This window comes from Platalea leucorodia, assembly GCF_965183815.1.
Source record: "Platalea leucorodia genome assembly, chromosome: 19".
Classification (NCBI taxonomy): Eukaryota; Metazoa; Chordata; class Aves; order Pelecaniformes; family Threskiornithidae; genus Platalea; species Platalea leucorodia.
Window position 1 is genome coordinate 3,110,124 of NC_138841.1, and position 18,324 is coordinate 3,128,447.

At 50.9% G+C, this 18,324-nt stretch overlaps 1 protein-coding gene across 2 annotated transcripts; it reads right to left on the reverse strand.

The window, feature by feature from the left end:
- Nucleotides 1-2,641: 2,641 nt before the first annotated feature.
- CD34 (CD34 molecule) lies at nt 2,642-16,894 on the reverse strand. 2 transcript variants are annotated; one of them, XM_082330124.1, is made up of 8 exons: nt 16,697-16,894; nt 11,532-11,660; nt 10,527-10,804; nt 10,341-10,418; nt 7,758-7,905; nt 7,398-7,438; nt 6,484-6,648; nt 2,642-4,774 (listed from the first exon to the last, which is right to left on the reverse strand). In XM_082330124.1, the coding sequence occupies exons 1-8, from the start codon at nt 16,773-16,775 to the stop codon at nt 4,583-4,585; spliced, it is 1,110 nt and encodes a 369-aa protein (XP_082186250.1). In that variant the 5' UTR covers nt 16,776-16,894; the 3' UTR covers nt 2,642-4,582. The 2 variants fall into 2 exon arrangements, with proteins under 2 accessions (XP_082186250.1, XP_082186251.1); XM_082330125.1 differs by lacking the exon at nt 2,642-4,774 and adding an exon at nt 6,065-6,148.
- Between the last annotated feature and the right edge of the window lie 1,430 nt (nt 16,895-18,324).

Genomic DNA, 18,324 nt, shown 5'->3' on the forward strand with positions numbered 1-18,324 from the left:
CAGCGGGACTGGCTGGGGGAAGCCGAGGGCACTGCCAGTTCCCAGGCTGCGGTGCAGGGATGTGCCCTGGCTCTGCCGCCGCCGCTTCGCCAGCTTCTTCTCCATCGGCCACCTGAAGTGTGACACGGGACGTTATCAAAGCCTGCCCGTGTTTCTGCGTTCCCGCGTTGGATCGAAAAGCCTGCGTGGCCTTGCAGCAGATGGTGCAGCAAATATTGTACAACTCCCACGTGAGTTTTGCAGGATCGGGCGTCGAAGAAGCAGATGGGAAGGGGATTGATGGTAAATTCATTTTAGAAATTTCATTTTAGATGTTCCCTGTTCCTAGCATATGAGCTTCAAAGCCCACTGTATGTATTACTTCTTTCATAATTCCATAATGTTAATATGTTAGCCTCTTGGCTGTATCGCCGGCAGCCCGGGGTGCAGCAGGGGTTGTGGTGGAGCAGGACCCTTCTGCAGGTGCTGCTTCCGACTAGGCACCATTACCCAAGTGCCAACTTCCCTCTAGAGCAAAGCATTAACTGTTTTAGCAAAGCACAGCCAGCAGATAGCAGCATTGTTATATATAATATACCCTAGACTACGTCTGCTGTGGTTTCAAAGTCATGCAGAAACTTCAGTGCATGTAAGTCTGAGGCCATGGCCCCGCTCCGTTTCGGCGCAGCGGGGCGGCGGGTCCGGCGGGCACCGAGCACCCGCTCGGCTGGGCTGCAGCCTGTGCTGCAGGGGTAACCTCTTACACTTAAAGAGAAGCAGTAGTTCTGTAGCCTCTAAGCTAAATTGCATTGAACAAAATTTTACAGGGGGTGAAAATTTCACAGCGTGACAAGGCACGCAAGGCATCTACCCTTAAACTGAAATTTTAGTGCAATGCTCAAGTAAGTCTGTCCCAGCAGATCTGGAGCGTGGAGAGCACCAGGAGAGCTCATCGTTTTCTGGGGGCCTCCAAGGCACAGCGCAAGGCAAAACGCTGCTGTCTTCGAAGGGCCATGAGTAGGAATGGGGCATCTTGCTGCTTGTGCAAGGCTGATCCTGCTGCTGAGGGATTCAGGCATTGGGGCGGCTCTTCTCAGCACTAAATCAATGAAAAATAAATGAACAACCAGCAAAGAGAGAAAGGAGCTACTTTTCTCTGACCTGGGATGTGCTGTTTTGCTGTGAAGGGCCTGTGACATTGAAGGGCAGGAGGTTTCTCAGCTGGGAGGGTTGTGCTGGTTTTTTTATGAAAGGAACGTAAGATCCACTGAGGGACATAGTTAATAAGGCTTAATTAAAACTTGTTTGCTCTGATAAATTTGATTGGTTTCAGCCATACACAGAGCAAGCCACCTTAAATTCGCAGTAGCATTTCATGGCAGTTCAGGTAGCAAGGTATTTCTTCATTTCTAAAAAAGTTTTTGATTTCAACGTGCAGAAGGATTTGGGGGCTGCCTGGACGGGTGTCAGAGCTCCTGCTTCTGTTTCAGCCTGGGACACGGACATGTCATTTAATGGCTGTGTCACATTTATATTAACACCTTGTATTTGCTACCATTCTTCCCCAGGGGATGCTTTCATGCTGATTATTTTCATCAGGGCATTTCACACCGATATAAGGATGCCCACCAGCTAAACAGACTCTATATGCACTGTATATGAGCAGGACATAAGGTTGTGAACCAGGCGAGAGCCCTTGCATCAACCTGGAACCGTGTTTATGGGAAAGCAGGTCGCTGTTGGAAGCTGAGATGGATTTAGCCCCCCTAAAAGCGGCCTAAAAGCGGCCCAAAAGCAGCTGCGAGCCCACGGGCAGTGCGGGATGGCGAGAGGAGGAGGTTGCCCAGCAGCTGGTGGGACCGGCAAGGAAGGAATGCAAGGGGTTTGATAAGGAAGGAATAATAATAACAACCTTTTCGGCAGGGCCCGAGCTGAGCCTGCCTGTGTTTACACACAGGCAAAAAACTTCCTGAGCTGGAAGCGCAGCCTTTTCCGCTGGCTCGGCACCGTCCCTGCTCGGCCACCGCTGCTCTCAGCATTTCCCTCAATCTGGAGGTTTTAGAGAAAGCTTTTGTTTTGCCAAAGCAATTGACTGTAACTTTATTGTCTCTGCTTGGCTGTAGGACATTCCCTGAGCTGTGAAAAATGCACCTGACGTTTGATTAGATCTCCTACTTTGGATGTAGCGAGGAGTGCTGATTAGATAAACAATTGCCAAAAAAAAAAAGCCAACCCCAGCTCCCTGTCCTGCCCCGCAGCGCAAACCAAGCCTCCGGGAGCGCTTCCCCAGCGCGCTGCGGCAGCCGGGGCTCTCGGGAGAGAAAATAAATTCGTTTTCATGCATCTGTTCCCCTTTGCAGCCAGGCTGCGGAGGTCAGAGCACCCCGAACTACAGCAAAACTGGCAGCGGTGGTTTCTGGCTGTACTCCGTAGCTGGTGTGCCGCTGTCCGTGAGCCCGTGCCTGGGAAACGAGCACTAGGAAGGGCGCAGAGAGAGGAGGGGGCCGGGTCAGCAAAGATCCCCAGCCCCGAGCCTCCTGCTTTCAGTGGAGCTCGGGCATCTCCGCAAGAACAGGCATCGCCCTGCAGATTCTTCGAGGCAGGAACCATTGCTGGTTATTGCACTGTGCGGAGTGAGGAAGCCTTCATCTTCATCTTCATCTTCATCTTCATCTGTGCCCACACGCGCGTGCACACACACACACCCCCACGCCCCCTGATGCCAGGTCAGATCCCAGCCCTGCAGATCGCTCCATGAGACTGGAGTCTCCTTTATTTATCCAGGAATTAGCTGAGCATCGTGAACATCAGACAACCAAACAAACGAGGTTTAATAAAGTGATGTACGTCACTTGTCCTGCAAACATGTTTGTTGAAAGACGGGGTGAATGTGCACAGAACAAGCCACAGCCTTTAGTCATAGTATTTCTGCTGGGAAACAACCTCTCCGCAAGGCGTTGTCCTCTCATCGTGCTGGCACACGGCGCAGCCAGAGCCACGTGTCCCAGCGGGATAAACACGCTGTTGTTCCAAGGACACAATGGAGAAGCTGATTTTTAATACTCAATTTTTTCTCAACTGGGATTATTTACAATGAGATTTGGGAGAAGCAATTTACACCCAAACAAACAAAACCTGAAACATTTTAAACCGTGTTTAAATGACTCTTGCATCCATGCGAACGGCCCCAGATACTGACGGATGTTGCTGTCATTCCTTTAAGCACTGTACCAAAAAAAAATGCCTTCCCCTCAGGTGTTCAGCACTGAGAAAAGGTTGCGATAAATTCACTATCGAGAGGGTGGATCAGCTTCAAGGGCCACTTTTGTCCTTATTTTGGATGTGGCAGTCGTTGCTGGTGCCAGCAGAGAGCCTGGTCTGAACTGCAGCCTCTCGTGGTCTGGCACCATCAGCGCCCGGCTTGCCCGGCACCACCTTCGGCTCCCTACAAACGAGCTGCCCCGGTCCCTGCTCTCACCGAGCTGCACGCAGCTCAGCCTCGGTAACGCGGCTTGCGGCACCGCTTGCCTGGGGAGCAGGATCAGTGCCGAGCTGGGTACCACCTGCTCCTGCTGCTGGGATTTTGGTGTTGGCTTTTGCTTACCAAAGCGAAAATACTTCTTTTTGTTCATGTACCCACTGCTGATGCAGAGGGAGAAACACCCATCACGGAGCCAGGTTTCCATCTAGCACTCGTCCCACCGGGAGCCCTTTGGCATCTTTTATGCCCAAAGCCCTGCCCCGGCGTGTCGGGAGGGAGGGCGACGGGACTGCCAGCCCCAGGCGTGCGCAGAGCCGTCCGCGGCCGTATCCCGTGTTCTCCAGCTCACTCGAGTGATTGATTGCTGGCTCTGCCTCATCGAACACCATCTCCAGTCCCTGACATGAAGAGACCGGGGGAGATTTTACTCTAAAACAACTACCTGTGCAGTGGTAGGATTAAAAAAGAAACAAGTTTCAGGTCTATTCACATTTAAACCTTCAATTCCACATGGAAAGTTTTACACAGAGCTTCAGCAAATTCTGCTGGAGTAGGAAATGCTAAAGAAGACATAAAGCACAAGAAGGGGGATTAAATGCCTGATATTCTTAAAAGAGGAAGAAATCCTGCACTTAAACATAAAGATGAGGTAAAAACCATCTCGGTTAACCAAAATTATCTGAAAACTGAGAGGTTTTTGTCACTGAAATCCCAATTTAACTATTTTAATCAGCCTAACACACTGCCACCAAAAATTCTGACTGTTTGGGGTCTGGCTCAAGGCTTCTGGAGCTTCAGTCTGCCTCTGCTCAGAAGCTGCTCGGGGCTAAGGGCACTTGCGCTTCTCATTAGGTTCTGCTAACAACAAAAGCAGAGAACAGCTGCCCAAAAGTGTCTTGTGTGGCCAGCGGGAGGAGTAGGAGGCAGAGAAGCAGGGCTTTGGTGGCTCTGGCGCTTAGTGTGCTTTAGGCTGATTCTGAAGTTCTTCACAGAAATAATAATAATAATAATAAAAAAAAAAAAAGTTCTGCAATTCCCTTACTGTCCATAGAAAACTCTTGCCCTCCCTTTTCTCTCGGCTCCCCTCTTAGTTCACGCTAAGGATGCACTTCTCGGCCCGGTTCACATCTCCGTGTCGGCGGGACTGCGCTGCCTGGCTGAGTGGCCGTTTTTGGAGGAGGCTTGGCCGGTCCCGTTTTCCTGAGTCCCACCGTTGAGGTTTGGCTTCTCCTGCAGCTCGGGTTGCTCTTGGGGGGGCATCATCAACATCGTGTTTCCCTGGCTACCGTTTTCCGTGTAATATGGGTCTTCAGCCTAAACAGGTACATAAATAACAAAGGCAGAGTTAGGGAGGGGAAAGGGCTGACAGCCGCCGGCTTTGATTGCAGGCAGCGGCTTGGCTGGCTGCCTGCGCTTCCTGGACAGGAGGTACAAACAACTGCAGGCATGGGAACCTGCTCTCGCTGCCGAGAAGGGCAACAGAGGGCCTGAACCGTGCCGTGGCAAGACGAAGCAAGAAAACCAGTCAGGAACTGCATTTTTTCCTCCTGGACCTGAAGAGAGAAGCTGCCAGGTTTTGCTGTTTTCTCATAACCAGGTTTTGGAGCTGACCCTGCAAAGCTACCCTGTGACAGACCACCCCTTTGGCCAAGAAGCACCATTTAATGAAAGCTATGGAAATTGTCTCTTTTTTCTTTCCCTGTCCTTCTTTCTTTCAGCCTGTAAATAGATATACAGCTTGCAGCGACGTGCTAGCAGAAGTGCAGGACTGCACTCCAGCACATGCAAAGACATGCTGCGTGGCTTGTTACCGCTTTTGCTATAAGGAGCAGATGCTTCTGGAGGCTCCAGAGCAATAGCAGACCTGCCTCCGTCCCCCACCACAATAACTCTCCATGTGTCGGACTGTGGCAGGTCTGAAAGCAATGCAGTGGGCGCTGGTGGTCCCGGCGATTGCCAGCTGGTAGCAGATAGCCCCGCTCCTCGTTTGCTCGGCGGCATCCAGCACGCACAGAGGGCTGCCGAGCTTCCCAGCCACCCCGTTGTTTCGCTCGGCCCTTTTGCTGACACCCTTGTCCGTGGCAGCGGGATGGGTGTGCTGGACACATCTCACCTAGAAACTGGATTGACGCTGCCATGCACTTACATGGGCAGCTCCCAGCCACGCATTTACATTGCCTTTCACTTGCTGCCAGCATCCAGGAGGTGGTACCCAGAGGCAGTGGGCTCCAGATCCCAAGCTGTGATGTCCCTGCCTCTGAGACGAGCACTTGACTTCCCATCTGCATGTTTTGAGAGCACCCTTTCTGGCAATGAAATACCCTAGCTGCTTCCCAGGACACAACTGTTCATGTGCCCACGAGCAGCGGTGGGGGAAAGGCATGGCCTGTCCTCACTATACAGAGGGCTCGCGTTCCCGAAAGCCACTGGTAGGGAAGAGTCCTCAGCGGCCAGCCTGCCTGCAAAGGGGAAAATGGAAATAGGAAATTTCTTTCTCTTTCTTTCTTGATATATTTTATTACCGTCCCTTGTTAAGTGAGGGGAGAAATAGCCTTTATTACAGCATCGGTACAAGACAGACATATAACTCAAACGCAACAAATGGAAAGTTAAAGTGTGTCACTTTTAATGACAAATTCATAAGGTTTTGGTGTCTGTGGAGGGGTCTTGCTGGATGAGTTCTTACTGCTGAGCAAAAATAAGTGTTAGACCTAGAAGTACGAGCGAGAAAGGGGCAGTTTTCCCACAGGAGCAATCAGCTAAGTGTTAATTTTAGAAGGCAAGAGAGGTTTCCCTTCACCCCGTACGGTCTGGCCTCCCTGCTCCTGCCCTTCGCTTGCCCAGGCCGACCCAGCCCCGGGTCACAACGCCCCGCGTGCCAGCCGAGCCGTCCCGTCGAGCTGGGGACACACAGGGAGGCTGAGGGCACCCGGCCGCAGGGTGCGGAGCAGCCCCCTCCTCTCCCCCCGGGCACCCCCCACCGCTCCTCGCTACCTGCTGTCCTGCCATCTATAAGCACTAACCAGCCGCTCTCCCGCGGGGCTCCAGCTCCGCCGCTTCATCAGGAAATATCCAGCCAAGCCCAGGAACGCCAGCAAGAGTCCAGATGTGACCAAGGCGATCAGGGTCTTCTGAGAAAAGTCCTGGTGGTTCCTCACACTCCCCCGTTTAAGGGATTTTATTCCAAACTGGAAAAAACACCAAAGAAGAGAGCTGGGAGTCTGACAAACAGGAAACCTGTGCATCTGCTGAACAGGCACCGGGCTTAAAACAATGCTGCTCTTCACCTCCTTGTTAAACTTCACATAAACAAAGCTGGGCTTTGCTACCCAAGCTCCTGAGCTTTGCACTTGCCCTGTGAGCTCTCACGTCCTCCTGGTCTCATTTCCATCCTAGTGTCTTCTGTGGCACAGGGCAATTTTCTCCCTTGGACAAGAGTGCTCAGGCCCTGAGATTTAGAGCATGCATCTGCATGGCTGAAATATCTCCGTGCACTGCTGTTGCAGCTCTGTTGGCTGCCATTTATATAGGCACCTGGAGCTCAGCTTTACAAGCCGATGGCAGCCTCGCTGAGAGGAGGAATTAATTAACGTCAGCGTGGTACTTTGAAGAAGCAGAGTGCCAATTACATCCTAAGAGTTATTGTTGGGATCTAGGCCTTTTTTAAGAACACACTACCAAATTTTACAGTAACTATTTCAAGCATTTCTGCCTTCAGTAGTTGTAGTAGTGCTCTTACGGCGCACCGCTGCCTTGCTGCATGTCTGGTGGTTGGCTCCAACAGCTCATGTGCCAACGCTCAACAAGCACCTCCGAGATGGAGGCAGGTTCAGGTCTCAGCCATCTGCCCCAGCCTCAGCTGACTGTCTAAAAATCTCCTTTCTCCAGCCACTCAGGCCATCCATTTTTCTCAGTTGAATTTGCTCAAGGAATTTACCTTTTCCCAGTGAGACTCCTGGAGCATATCTGTAGCAGGATCTGCAAGGTTTAAAACAGGAGAGGCACATTACAGAGAGGGTCACGCTGCAGCTAATGCCAGCATTGAAGAGCCTGGCCATTGCTGAACACGGAGGAGCCGTGAGCCCCTTCGCTGCTCTGGAGGCAACGCCATGGCTCCGTGGACCCAGCAAGACCCCAGAAGGAAGAGCAGTAGTTGCAGAGAGAAGTCTTCTCCCAGGCTGCAACTGAGGATTTGTGTTCCACAGCCTCTCCCCACAAACGGTCCCCTCTCCCGCTGCCCACATCGAGGTCATTTCCAGCGGTATCAATGACAGCCAAAGCAATTCGCCCAACTGACCTCTCTCACCGACGAGGATGAGCAGCATACAGTCACGGTCCACCTCGGATTTAGCGAGTTTAATCTGGCAGGGGGAAGGAACGCGGTGGGCGCTCCCTTCACATATTGCACTCCATAAGTCCGATCCTTTCATCTCTAAAAAATGTTTCTGCAAAATTTTCAAACAAACAGCCATTGAACCAACCAAACCGACTAATTCTCCATCGCAGCTATGCTGAAGATGTACCTTCTGCTGGTAACGTTGTGCATTCACCCTTTGTGTTTTGGTGGCTTATCTGTGCTGCGCAAAGTGGAGCAGAAGGAACAACAAGTGACAACCAGCACTGGGCTGGGTGTCAGACCTTCACCTCCCACTTCACCACTGCTTTGAGCCCTAATACCAACACGTAGAAAATGGAGATGCTTGTTTCTTGTTTCTTAACTTAATGAGGTTAAATTAAATGAAGATATTATTAGCAACTCTTGCAAATGGCATTTAACTGAAGCTAAATTTAGGATCTGAATTGCATAGCATGTCCCTCCAATTTTTGGACTGAAACAGCCGCCTGAAGAGCCCTATTGTTTCGGAGTCCCAGGCAGGGGCTGGGAAAGGAGGGAAATAACAAAGCAGCATTGAGCTTTCCTGTTTAGGAAATGTCTTCAATGTTTTTGCTAGGTTGCTGATCAAAGGCTAGGCAAAAAAATACGAATTTCTCACATTTTAGAGCTGAACCGACTCTTGGGTGGAAGAGGAAGAGGAGTGAGGAGCTGCAGCTTTTCCCTTCTGTGGGCCAATTTCTGTATCAGACAGGATAGGCTTTCTCCTCGGGTCTATTTTCAGCCACAGTCAGGCTTGGAGACAGAGCCCACAGTTGCTAAAAGACGTTATCAGCTTCCCTAACATCCTTCCAGCTGGGCGCATCATCTGAACTGCGGCCATGCCCACCCCCTCGAGACAGAGGCCGGCTCCAGCTGAATGCCCCGTCCTGCCCCTACCCTCCCCTCGCTCCCCGGGAGGCACCCACCAACGCGGGGCTGCGAAAGAGGAGGAAACCCTCCTGTCTTGCGGTGTTGTGCAGAGCCAGGCAGCTCAGCACCTTCCTCTCTTTGCCTTACAATTGCCTCAGTATTGTCCTGGGATCGCCACATCCTCTTAGCGTACAAAACCACAGCAACTTATCCATGGGAGAATAACAAACAAATCATTTTCAGCTGTTTCTATAGAGCTTGGCTTGGGGTGAGAAAGACCAAGATGGAACAAGAGACCCAAGTGTGTATTTTCCTTTCTCTGCTGTGGAAAGAACTCGTCGGAGTGTCAGAATTTCCCTTTGCAATTAGCAGCGCTGGGTGCCAGCTTATTGCTCATTTGCTTTGGGAAAGGCCAGCAGGAAAGCGAGGCAGGGCACGGTCCCTCCTATCTGCTCTCCTCGCAGACGCTCTTATCTGCTTCCCAGCTTCAGCGGCTGCGGAGCCTGAGCTGGTTTTTCCCGCTGGATGATGAGTTCAGGTGGAAGCACAGGAGAGGTCTGCAGTGGGGGGAGAGCTCCCAGAGGAACACGGTTGGAAGTGGGGCGGCTTGACTTGTTTCACATGTAACATATATTACGTATGCGGCCATTTCTGCGTGTGCAGGTATGTAACGCAGGCATGATGTGTATAAGCCCTGGGCCCAGCAGGTGCCGTTGCCCACTAGATGGCATCTGTGACCGGAATCACTCGCTCCCGAAGGAGTTTCCACGGGAATTCTTCCCGAAGTGCTGTCCCTGTAAACAGGAGCAAGCCTACGTGCCATTTAATCGCCAGTTTGCAGAGAAAAGCCAAGTAAGAATTCACTCATCCTATGGCTGGCAGCATGGCTGACCACCAGAAGTAAAATTAATCGTTGCCATTTTATACCCAGGGCACCGTCAAACCTGCTGTCCCACAAGGTCCAGCACCATCGGGCCTCTGCTGCAGCTTGTACCTCCTGCGTGAAAGGTTTCTTTCCTCCCACCCGCATAGTGCCTCAGCCGGACCCTTTTCTGCTTTTATAAATGCTTCGTTTTTGGTGCACAAGGCCAAGAGCAGTTGGAGAGAGCCCGGGATTCCCTTAGGAGTCGGTGCAGATGGGGACACTGATCTGCCACCCCTGCTCCTCCAGATGCCCTGTTTTCTTTCCTAGGGCAGTTGGCAAGACAAAAAAAGGCGCTCGCCATCCCAACAGGGAAGAGGAAGAAGCAGCACAAAGGCAATTTCCCGTTAAACATGGTGGGAGATACTTTAGAAGCTAAATTGACCCCAGAGCTTAATCATGAAAAAGGAGGTTTTATGCAACCAGGAGGCTGCATTTCCCCTGGGACTGCTGTGATCATCGCTTTGGGATCCTCCTGGGACTGCTCTGATCATCCCTACCTCCATCAGGTTGGCACAGGTCAAATGCTGTGCCCCAGGGATAACGGTGTGAGCTTCCCACCCCAAACCAACCCCCCAGGCATGGTGGGTGACCCCATGGCTGCAAGCCTGAGAGCCCCGCAGGAACCTGCCCTCGGCTGTTTGCTTGCAGCCCCCCTCCTCCTGCCTGTCCCCCCCTTGGAGACGCGTGGCCACCCCGGGGCTGCAACTCACGCAAGTGTTGGACTCGTTGAGCTGCAAGCAGATGGCTCCAGTGTCACTCACTTCTTTGACGTTGTGGCATGAGATGGGCTGGAAGGGAAAAAACCCACAGTGGTGGTATCAGTGGTATCAGGGGTTGTGAGACAAGTCCAGCCTCCTCGCAGTCCCACAGCCCGCGGTGCCCAGCCACATCCTCACCTTCGGGCTGTCCCTGGCTGTGTGCAGTGGCGTGGTGGCAACCGAGTCATGAGGATGCACCGAGGTGGCAGGAGAGCTCGCCAGAACCAGCGTGGACCCTGGGGTTTCTGCTGCCGTGCTGTGTTGAGTTGCTGGGCTCTTGGTTGTGGGGACCCCTTGGCTCACGCGGCCTGGATCCAAGGTGGTGCCCAGCAGCTGCGTGGGGGCTTGGCTGGACTGCGGGCTCTCGCTGCTGAGCCCCGGGGAGGTGGTACTGGCTGCCAGGACGCTGGTCACAGCTTTGGTTTTGAAGAAATGCAATGAAAAGGATACATGAGAAAGCTTAAGTCCTCTAAAATCAATGCGTGGCATTGCGATGACTGAAGTACAATATTGATTTGTCATAGTCAGCGGTACCAGAACGTGTTATTGGCTATATAAGAAACGCGCATTAGACTTGCTTCAGTTGCCTAATTGTTACATGCACTTCATAATCTGTTTACAATGGGCTAATTTCCTGGGCACGACAGCAAGGATGCCATTGCCCGACCTCCCCTGCATCGCCCTCGCCTCCCCCTTGGCCCAGAGTCTTCAGAAAGCTGTTCTGATTTCAAACGGCGTAAGAGAAAGGCACCGTACGTCTGTGCAAGGGTCTCTGCTTCACAGCCCTCCAGAGCCTTGGCCTCCCATCGGAAAGGCTGACAGACCTCTTATGGGTGCCATTTGCTGAGCCAAGAATAGGTATATTGAGATAAAAGATTAATGAGCATTTTGTCCCATCATCTCTTAGCTGTTTGGAAAAGGATGGGTCTAAGCTGCCCGTCTTGAAGACGGCAGTGTTAGGTTGCCCCAGGTGGGATTTTTTGGACAGGATTCAAGCTTTTGACCGTACTATCAGGCTCTTTTTTGAGAGCACAACCCATGCACTGACTTTGCAGTTTCTTAGGGCGAGCCTGTGCACTTAATAAATCTGATTATTGATGCAAATGCTACCAGGAATCACGGGGGAGCGAGGGGAGTGATTACCGGACGTCTCTGCCGTCGTCTCGGTGCTGCTGGGGGCTGCGGGGGCTCCGGTGGCTGCCGTGCTGCTGGTGCCTTTCGGTTCCGTGGCCGAGGGTGCGGGGGGGTCTGTAGGGCTCCCAGAAGCTTTGCCTGGGGGCAGAGGAAGGTGTTAGGGGCTGCCGTCCCCAGCCCCGAGCCCCTGCCTGCCCCCGAGAGTCCCTGCGGGCAGGGCAGGGAGGCGTTAGATGCTTTCAGAAATTCGCTTTCTTCTTGCCCCAAATGGCAGGCTGCCTTAGAGCTCATATGGGAGAAGCTCAGAGACTAAACATTTCGGCTGGGCGAGTACCAAACTTGAGTGCAGCCCTTGCAGAGGCTCCGGGGCTCCTGGGGCGGTGCTGGAGGAGGACAGGCTCCTTTCTGCCCTCATCCTGCCCGATCCTCGGGCTTACCGAGGGATGCACAAAGCTCTGCACAAAGCTGGATTTCATAGTAGTTTGGGTTTATAATCCTTGGAGGAAAGACTCAGGCCTTGGAAGAGATCACTGGTGCGCCTCAGGAAAAATAAGTTGGATTTGCAGTTGCAGGCACAATCTCAAAGTAAATAGAAACATTCCCGTTGGCCTGGGACCAGCTCTGACTCATGAGCAAAAACATCTTTGGAGGTAAAACAGAATGTTTGGAGAATGGTTTGCTGTTCTAACTTAAAGTTTATATATTGCTTCCTGGTATGTTACAAAGATGACACTTCCAGCTTTTCCTACTGAAATGAACTATATGAGTCAGTGAAAATGCATTTCTTCCCATTTCTTAACCTTTTCTAGTCTTAAGATCTATTTCCACTTTTAACAAACAGCTTCAGTCTCTACTCCAGGGCTGTTGCTGTTTAAGATTCTTATCTAGACACTAAAGAGAAAATCATACAAAGTACGTTGTTTCATTTGTATTTCTGCCCAGGGGAGCCTGAGCTCCGAGAAGAGTTACTTCATCCTTCCAAACAACCCTCCGAGATGGAGCAGCACTGACAGGTCCTGATCAGCCGCCCAGCACCAGCGCCAGGGCAGCGGCTGGGCTGAATGCATCCACTGCCAGTTCAACATGCATTTATGTCTCGTGCACTGCGGTATTGCCCTGGCAGGAATTTTTCTGAGTTGGGGTGTTCGTACTTTGCTGGATCAGGTCCAGAGAACCTGGACGGTTTATGAAAAGCAAAGACCGAGATGACCACAGTTCATTTTGGCAATGGGTGACAGCAGGCAGAGCTGCTCGGCTGTTCCTGCAGCCGGCGGGTGGTTGTACCGGAGGGTGCTGAGGGGGGAGCACACCCCAGCTCGGCCCCACGGGGCCGCCCGTGCTGGTGCATCCCATCCCATCCCGTCCCATCCCGTCCCATCCCGGCTGGGCTGCAGCTGCTCTGGGCGCGGGAGCACCGGGGGGGAGGCAGGGGCCCTGCCGAGGGCTCGGTGCAGGTGTCTGGAGCCGGGATTTAGGTTCTGGCACAGCTTTTATTTAAGGGAGAAGTTTCTTCTCTCCAAGACAATTCAGTTCCAACTGGTTAAATCACCGAGTTTTTCTGATGAATTTTAACAAATCAAAAGCAGGAGGCATGACTGCATGCCCAGAATAATGAGTAGCACAAAGTTAAATCCACGCTTGGCATGCAGCTTTGTGTTTGCATGGACCTTAGCAGGAAACTTTACATCACTGGAACAATGCAGCGCCTGGACTTGACCTCCCCAAGTGCCACAGCCACCCAAGCACCTTTGAACTATTCCAGATGTTTGTAAAGCACCAGAGGTATTTCTAATCAAAGCCTTTTCACCACTGAATATCATAAATTGAAGCCTGGATTATTGCTCAGTGTAAGTTGTGAGAAGACTTGTCACATAGTATTTCTTTTTCTTCCCTTTATTGTAGTGTATGCAGGCGCTTTTATAGAAACCATGGCTAAGTTTTTTGAAACCTTAGGACTCATGAGATAAACAATGATCCAGATGTGAGCTGGATAATCCACACGGTGCTCAGCTAAAGTGGGTCATTTATTGCACCATACATTTTTACTAGCTTTGCTAAACTTTGTCAATTTGTTAGTATTAAGGGGTTGAGAGTTTAAGCCAAGCCATTTATTAACTTCGGAGAAATCTTAACCTGGTAGTGCTAGCACATGCAGGAGCAAAAGCATGCAGATACTGTACTTCCCAGTAGCTATTGTATTTACCTAGCTAGCTTTTAAAAAGTAAATGCCTCTGATTTTTAAAGATATTTTAATAATGGGGCTCAGGAAGTATCTCAGCTCAACTCAAATTAAAAACAGGAACACTATAAATGTTGAAGTAGTTGACTTGGTCCAACACTCATCCCTGAGCGCTAAACCAGGACCATAGAAGGCAAAACTCTGCAGTGGCAGAGGCTCAGGAAACAGGAGAAAAGTTTCCATAATTTGTGCCCTGCTCTGCACCCACGGCAAATTAAACACGGGGGTTTCTCCCCTGCACCTCCATCCCTGCAAGGTGGAAGGTGCAACCCGCGGGGGATCCCCAGGCAGTAATTGCACCTCCTATGCTGATACCGGCTGGCACACGAATCTCTTGGTAAACCTTTTGGTGCCTACTTCAGTTCAGCAAAGTGAACCGAAAAAGGCAGGTGAGCCGGCACCCCGGCACGTACCGCGGGTACCAGCGGCTGCAGGGGAGGAGGGTAAGGAGAGCAGGGGAGCAGGGAGCTGCAGCCAGCCCAGGCGTCCCACAGCGGCTCGGCCAAGGGCTCCAGCCTGCATCACTCACGCCTTTCCAGTTTTACTGCTCGCAGCCATGTGGCAGGAATTCAAGCGGGTGGAGCCCTCTTCCCTCTGGAAATATCTGATAAAAATCCCTTCCCTCCCCCTTTCCCTTCTCCCAGACAGGATATGGGTGTGGGGCCGCAGTCACGCAGGGCGCAGAGGGCCGGGGGCTGCGGGGAGCCCCCCGAGCCGCAGCGCCGGACCCCAGCTGCACCAAGGGTTTCCTTGGGCTCGGGGGCCGCTCTGACAGTGAGGCGCTGCTCCGCAGCCTGGGACCATCCCGGGGACCGAGGTTGCTCCTGGCTTGCGCGGTTACGATGTGCAGCCCTCGAAAGGACGTTAAACTCAAGTGGCTGTGAGTTTTAAAGCTCCTTTTTCCTTCCCTGATTTTTAGAGCTTTTCTAGATCTTGCAAAAGGAATGAAGGAAAGAAAGAATGCTTTAAAATTACAAGAAAAGAGATTTTTTTTTTTTTAAATCAAGTTTGGCAGAGATGAATCAAAAAAGATATAAAACAGAAAGATTAAAAAAAAAAAAAAAAAAAAAAAGCACGTGTTTGTATTGGGCACAAACAGAATACGTACACTGTTCCATGCAAGTTTTGAGACAAGCACAGGGCGGCTCTGCACGTGGTTTATCAATACCCAGTTTTGCCCCAGCGAACCGCTCGCAGCGTCGCGCCGCTGCGCGGGCGGAGGGTTCTCGAGCGGCCCCGGAGCATCAGCCCGCTCTGCAGGCCGGGGGCAAGCGTAAAGTTCTCCCACACTCATTGCAGCTCAGCGGCTCCCCAAAGGATCGGGCAAACCCCAGAACTGCGTATTTCATGTGCCATTCACTCCCTGCGAGGCTGAACGAGGCTGCTCGTTGCTCTGGAGTCAGGCTGCAGTTAGCAGTGAGTCGGTACCCAGCCTCCGTCCTCCCCACGCCGCGTCCGCACGTGGCGCTTGTAGAAGCCCTGCACCCGGCCCGGCGTGGCAAGGGGGGTTTATCCCCCCGTAAAGCGCGGGGCTTTAGCTGGAGCTGTCCTGGGGGCAGGGGGAGGCTGGTGGTCCCACCCTCGTCAGTGCTGCCCGGAGCCAACCTGAGCACAAACGCCCCAGATTTGGGATTTCCATTGGGAGACGCACAACGGAAACCTTCGCTTCATTCGCTTGGACTCCCCAAAGAGGTGAAGAGCACGCAGAGCCCCAAGGATGGGCTCCCTCGTTTTTCTCTGCTCTGCACGGCAGTTATGTTGAACAGAAACCCCCTCTACTTTCCAGCAAGTGCTAATAAAGCACCGTAATATCGTGCAGAAATGTGGGGCATTGGCTGTGCTGGCAGAAGAAGTGACATTTTGCAGCATTAAACCCCCTGTCGCCCGGTAGCTTTGTCTTTACAAAGGCAAAGCTTTTTATCACTTTTGTATCACTTTCGCTTCTGTATCACTATAAGGAACTCAGGTTTTGCATTTCAGGTAAACGCTTTTGTCTTACACCCCCGCCCGCTGCTCACTTCAGCCCAACCAGGCAATCCTGAATTGTATTTCTCTCAAATAAAATCTTTTTTTTTTCCTTCCTGTAAAATTAACATAGACCGGAGGGTCAGGCACAACGGCTCGGGTGAGCAATATACCTTGGCAGCAAAGGGAACATGAAAGGAGCACCGTGAAACAGAAGAACAAAATACAGCAAATTCTTTCAATAGATCGAGTCACTCACATTCACGTGAGTAAGGAAAAACTACATTTGAGGAGACACCCGCAGGTTCCTGGCTCCTGTCCCAGCACGCTGTGCAGCGCGCGGAGCGCTGCTTCGCTTCTTTTAAGTCCCTTTTTATTACTTTATGGTTGTTGGGTTTGGGAGAAAAATGATAATATTTCCCTAAAATATAACCCTTTAAAAAGTACTGCCTAGAGAAAATCTCTGTATTACTATTCACTTTTTCATATGATGAATATTTGAAGAGCTGGAATAGGAGATTTTAATATTTATGGAGATTCATTTGATTTTCAGAAAATGTTTATAGTTCCTACCACAAAACAAAAGTAAGGCTAATTTACACCAATGCAGACTGAGGAACGACTTAAACTGTGGCTGCCCTTTACAGCTTTGCACGCTGCCTTTGCGTCCCCTTGCGCTGTCTGTAATGCAGGGAGCGCTCACATCCCGCTCCCTCTCCTTTTCAAACCAGCAGCGTTTTCTGTTTGCAGCACATCGCTGTGGATGTGTTGGCCAGGATGCCCGATGCAGTGCCGTTCTGTAAAATGTCACGGCAGTGCTCTTTACGTGAAATTGCAATCTCCACTAAACGCTCGTTAAAACGCATCCCCCCAGGCTGCTGTGTCAGAAGTTATACAGAAGTTGCCCCATGCACTGATCTCACGCTGCTCAGTGCTTGCAACCCTGGCATTTGCTGCAGTCAATACTCACCAGACAACTCCACAACACAGAACGCAATCCAGAAAAGCTGCCTCCACTTCATTATTTTTAAACTTCCCAAGAACAGCATTCCTGCTCGCAGCTCCCGCTAAAACTGAATCTGGCTGTAACAGCTCTTGGATTTTCAGTCCTGCAGCAGCTCTGAGCTCATGTAGCTTGGTTTTAGTTCAAGCCTTTGAGATCACTCGCTTGTGGGGTGGGTTTCTCTTCAGGGGTTGTGCTTATGGTTCAGGACTGCGAGGTGGAGTTTCTCCGATTTGATTTCACAGTTTTATATAGTTCGTGGCAACCTCACTATCACTTAGGTAATTTTCTCCTCCCCACTTTCCTGCCAGCGCTTCAAAACAAACAAAAGAGCAACCCTCTCCCCAGCAAAGGATCCCAAAGCCTCGCTGGGCTTAACTCTTTCCTGAGAGCTGCTTGCTTTCCCGTTAAAGTGAAGGCTCCAGCTGGAAGGAAGGGTCACGGTGGAGCCTGCTGCTAAACTTCCCTCAAAGCAAAGTAAATACAATCCGATGGGAGCAAAGAAGTGGAGAAACCCCAGGTCCAGCCACCGCGGGCGAGCCCCGTGCATGATCCCAGGGCGGTGCTGTGGCCAGTGCCGCGGAAAGGGGGAACTCTAAAAACTGCCTTCGGAACCTGGAATTTTCTCGGCAAATTAAGCAAGGAACTCAAGGATGCAAAATCATCACTGACCTGAAGAGAAGTAACTCCATTAGCTTCACTAAATTGACTTCGGTCAAACAGAGAGCAGGAATGAAATGGTTTAGAGAAGGTCTGGGGGAGAGAAAAACCCACAGGCAAAAACTTCTGCGTAAAACCTGGAGCAGAAGAGGGACTGGAGACTAATAAATAACTTCTTGGTGCTCATTTCCATTAATAACGCATTATAGAAACATTAAAAACAGTCTAGAAATACTGACTTCAGTTTTATTACCAGGCTGAACTTTACCAAGTGGAAATGGTTGGCCCTGGCTCTCTGGTTTTCCAGTGGCTGCACCGCAGGCAGGCGCGGGACCAGCTCTGGAGCCGGCAGGATGAGGGATGCTCTGCAGCGAGCAGCGAACGGGGCCGAGTCCCTGCATCCTAACGTGGCCGTAAAGAAACATGAGTATCTCCAAAAGTATTGATTTAAAAAATATATATTTTTTAATTTAAAAATACTTTGAAGTTTCCATTTCTTGATTTTTATGTCTGGGTACACCAAAGACAATAGAAATGTCTTAGTAATCATTTCGGCCTTTGGGGATTAAAAAAAAAAAAAAAAGATATGATAATTTGGGAAACTAACCGCTAATTAAGTCCAAATTCTTCCTTTTCTTTAACAGCTAAATGATGCGGTCACTAAAGGAGTCATTGCTAACAGGAAATCAAAGATGAGGTGGCCAGGAAAACAGCTACGGGAGGAAGGGCAACGAAGCACTCGCCCAATGTAGTATCTTTTTGTGGATGCCCCCATTACACTTCTACAGTCGCACGGCTACGGTCAGCAAAAGGATTAAAAGACAGAAAAAAAGATAGGGTAGTATTATGTACAAAGAAATCCCCAAATAGCATTTCCAGTATACACATTTATTGCTATGACAAAATTCCAGTAGCTTTTGTTTTTAGCTTAGGAC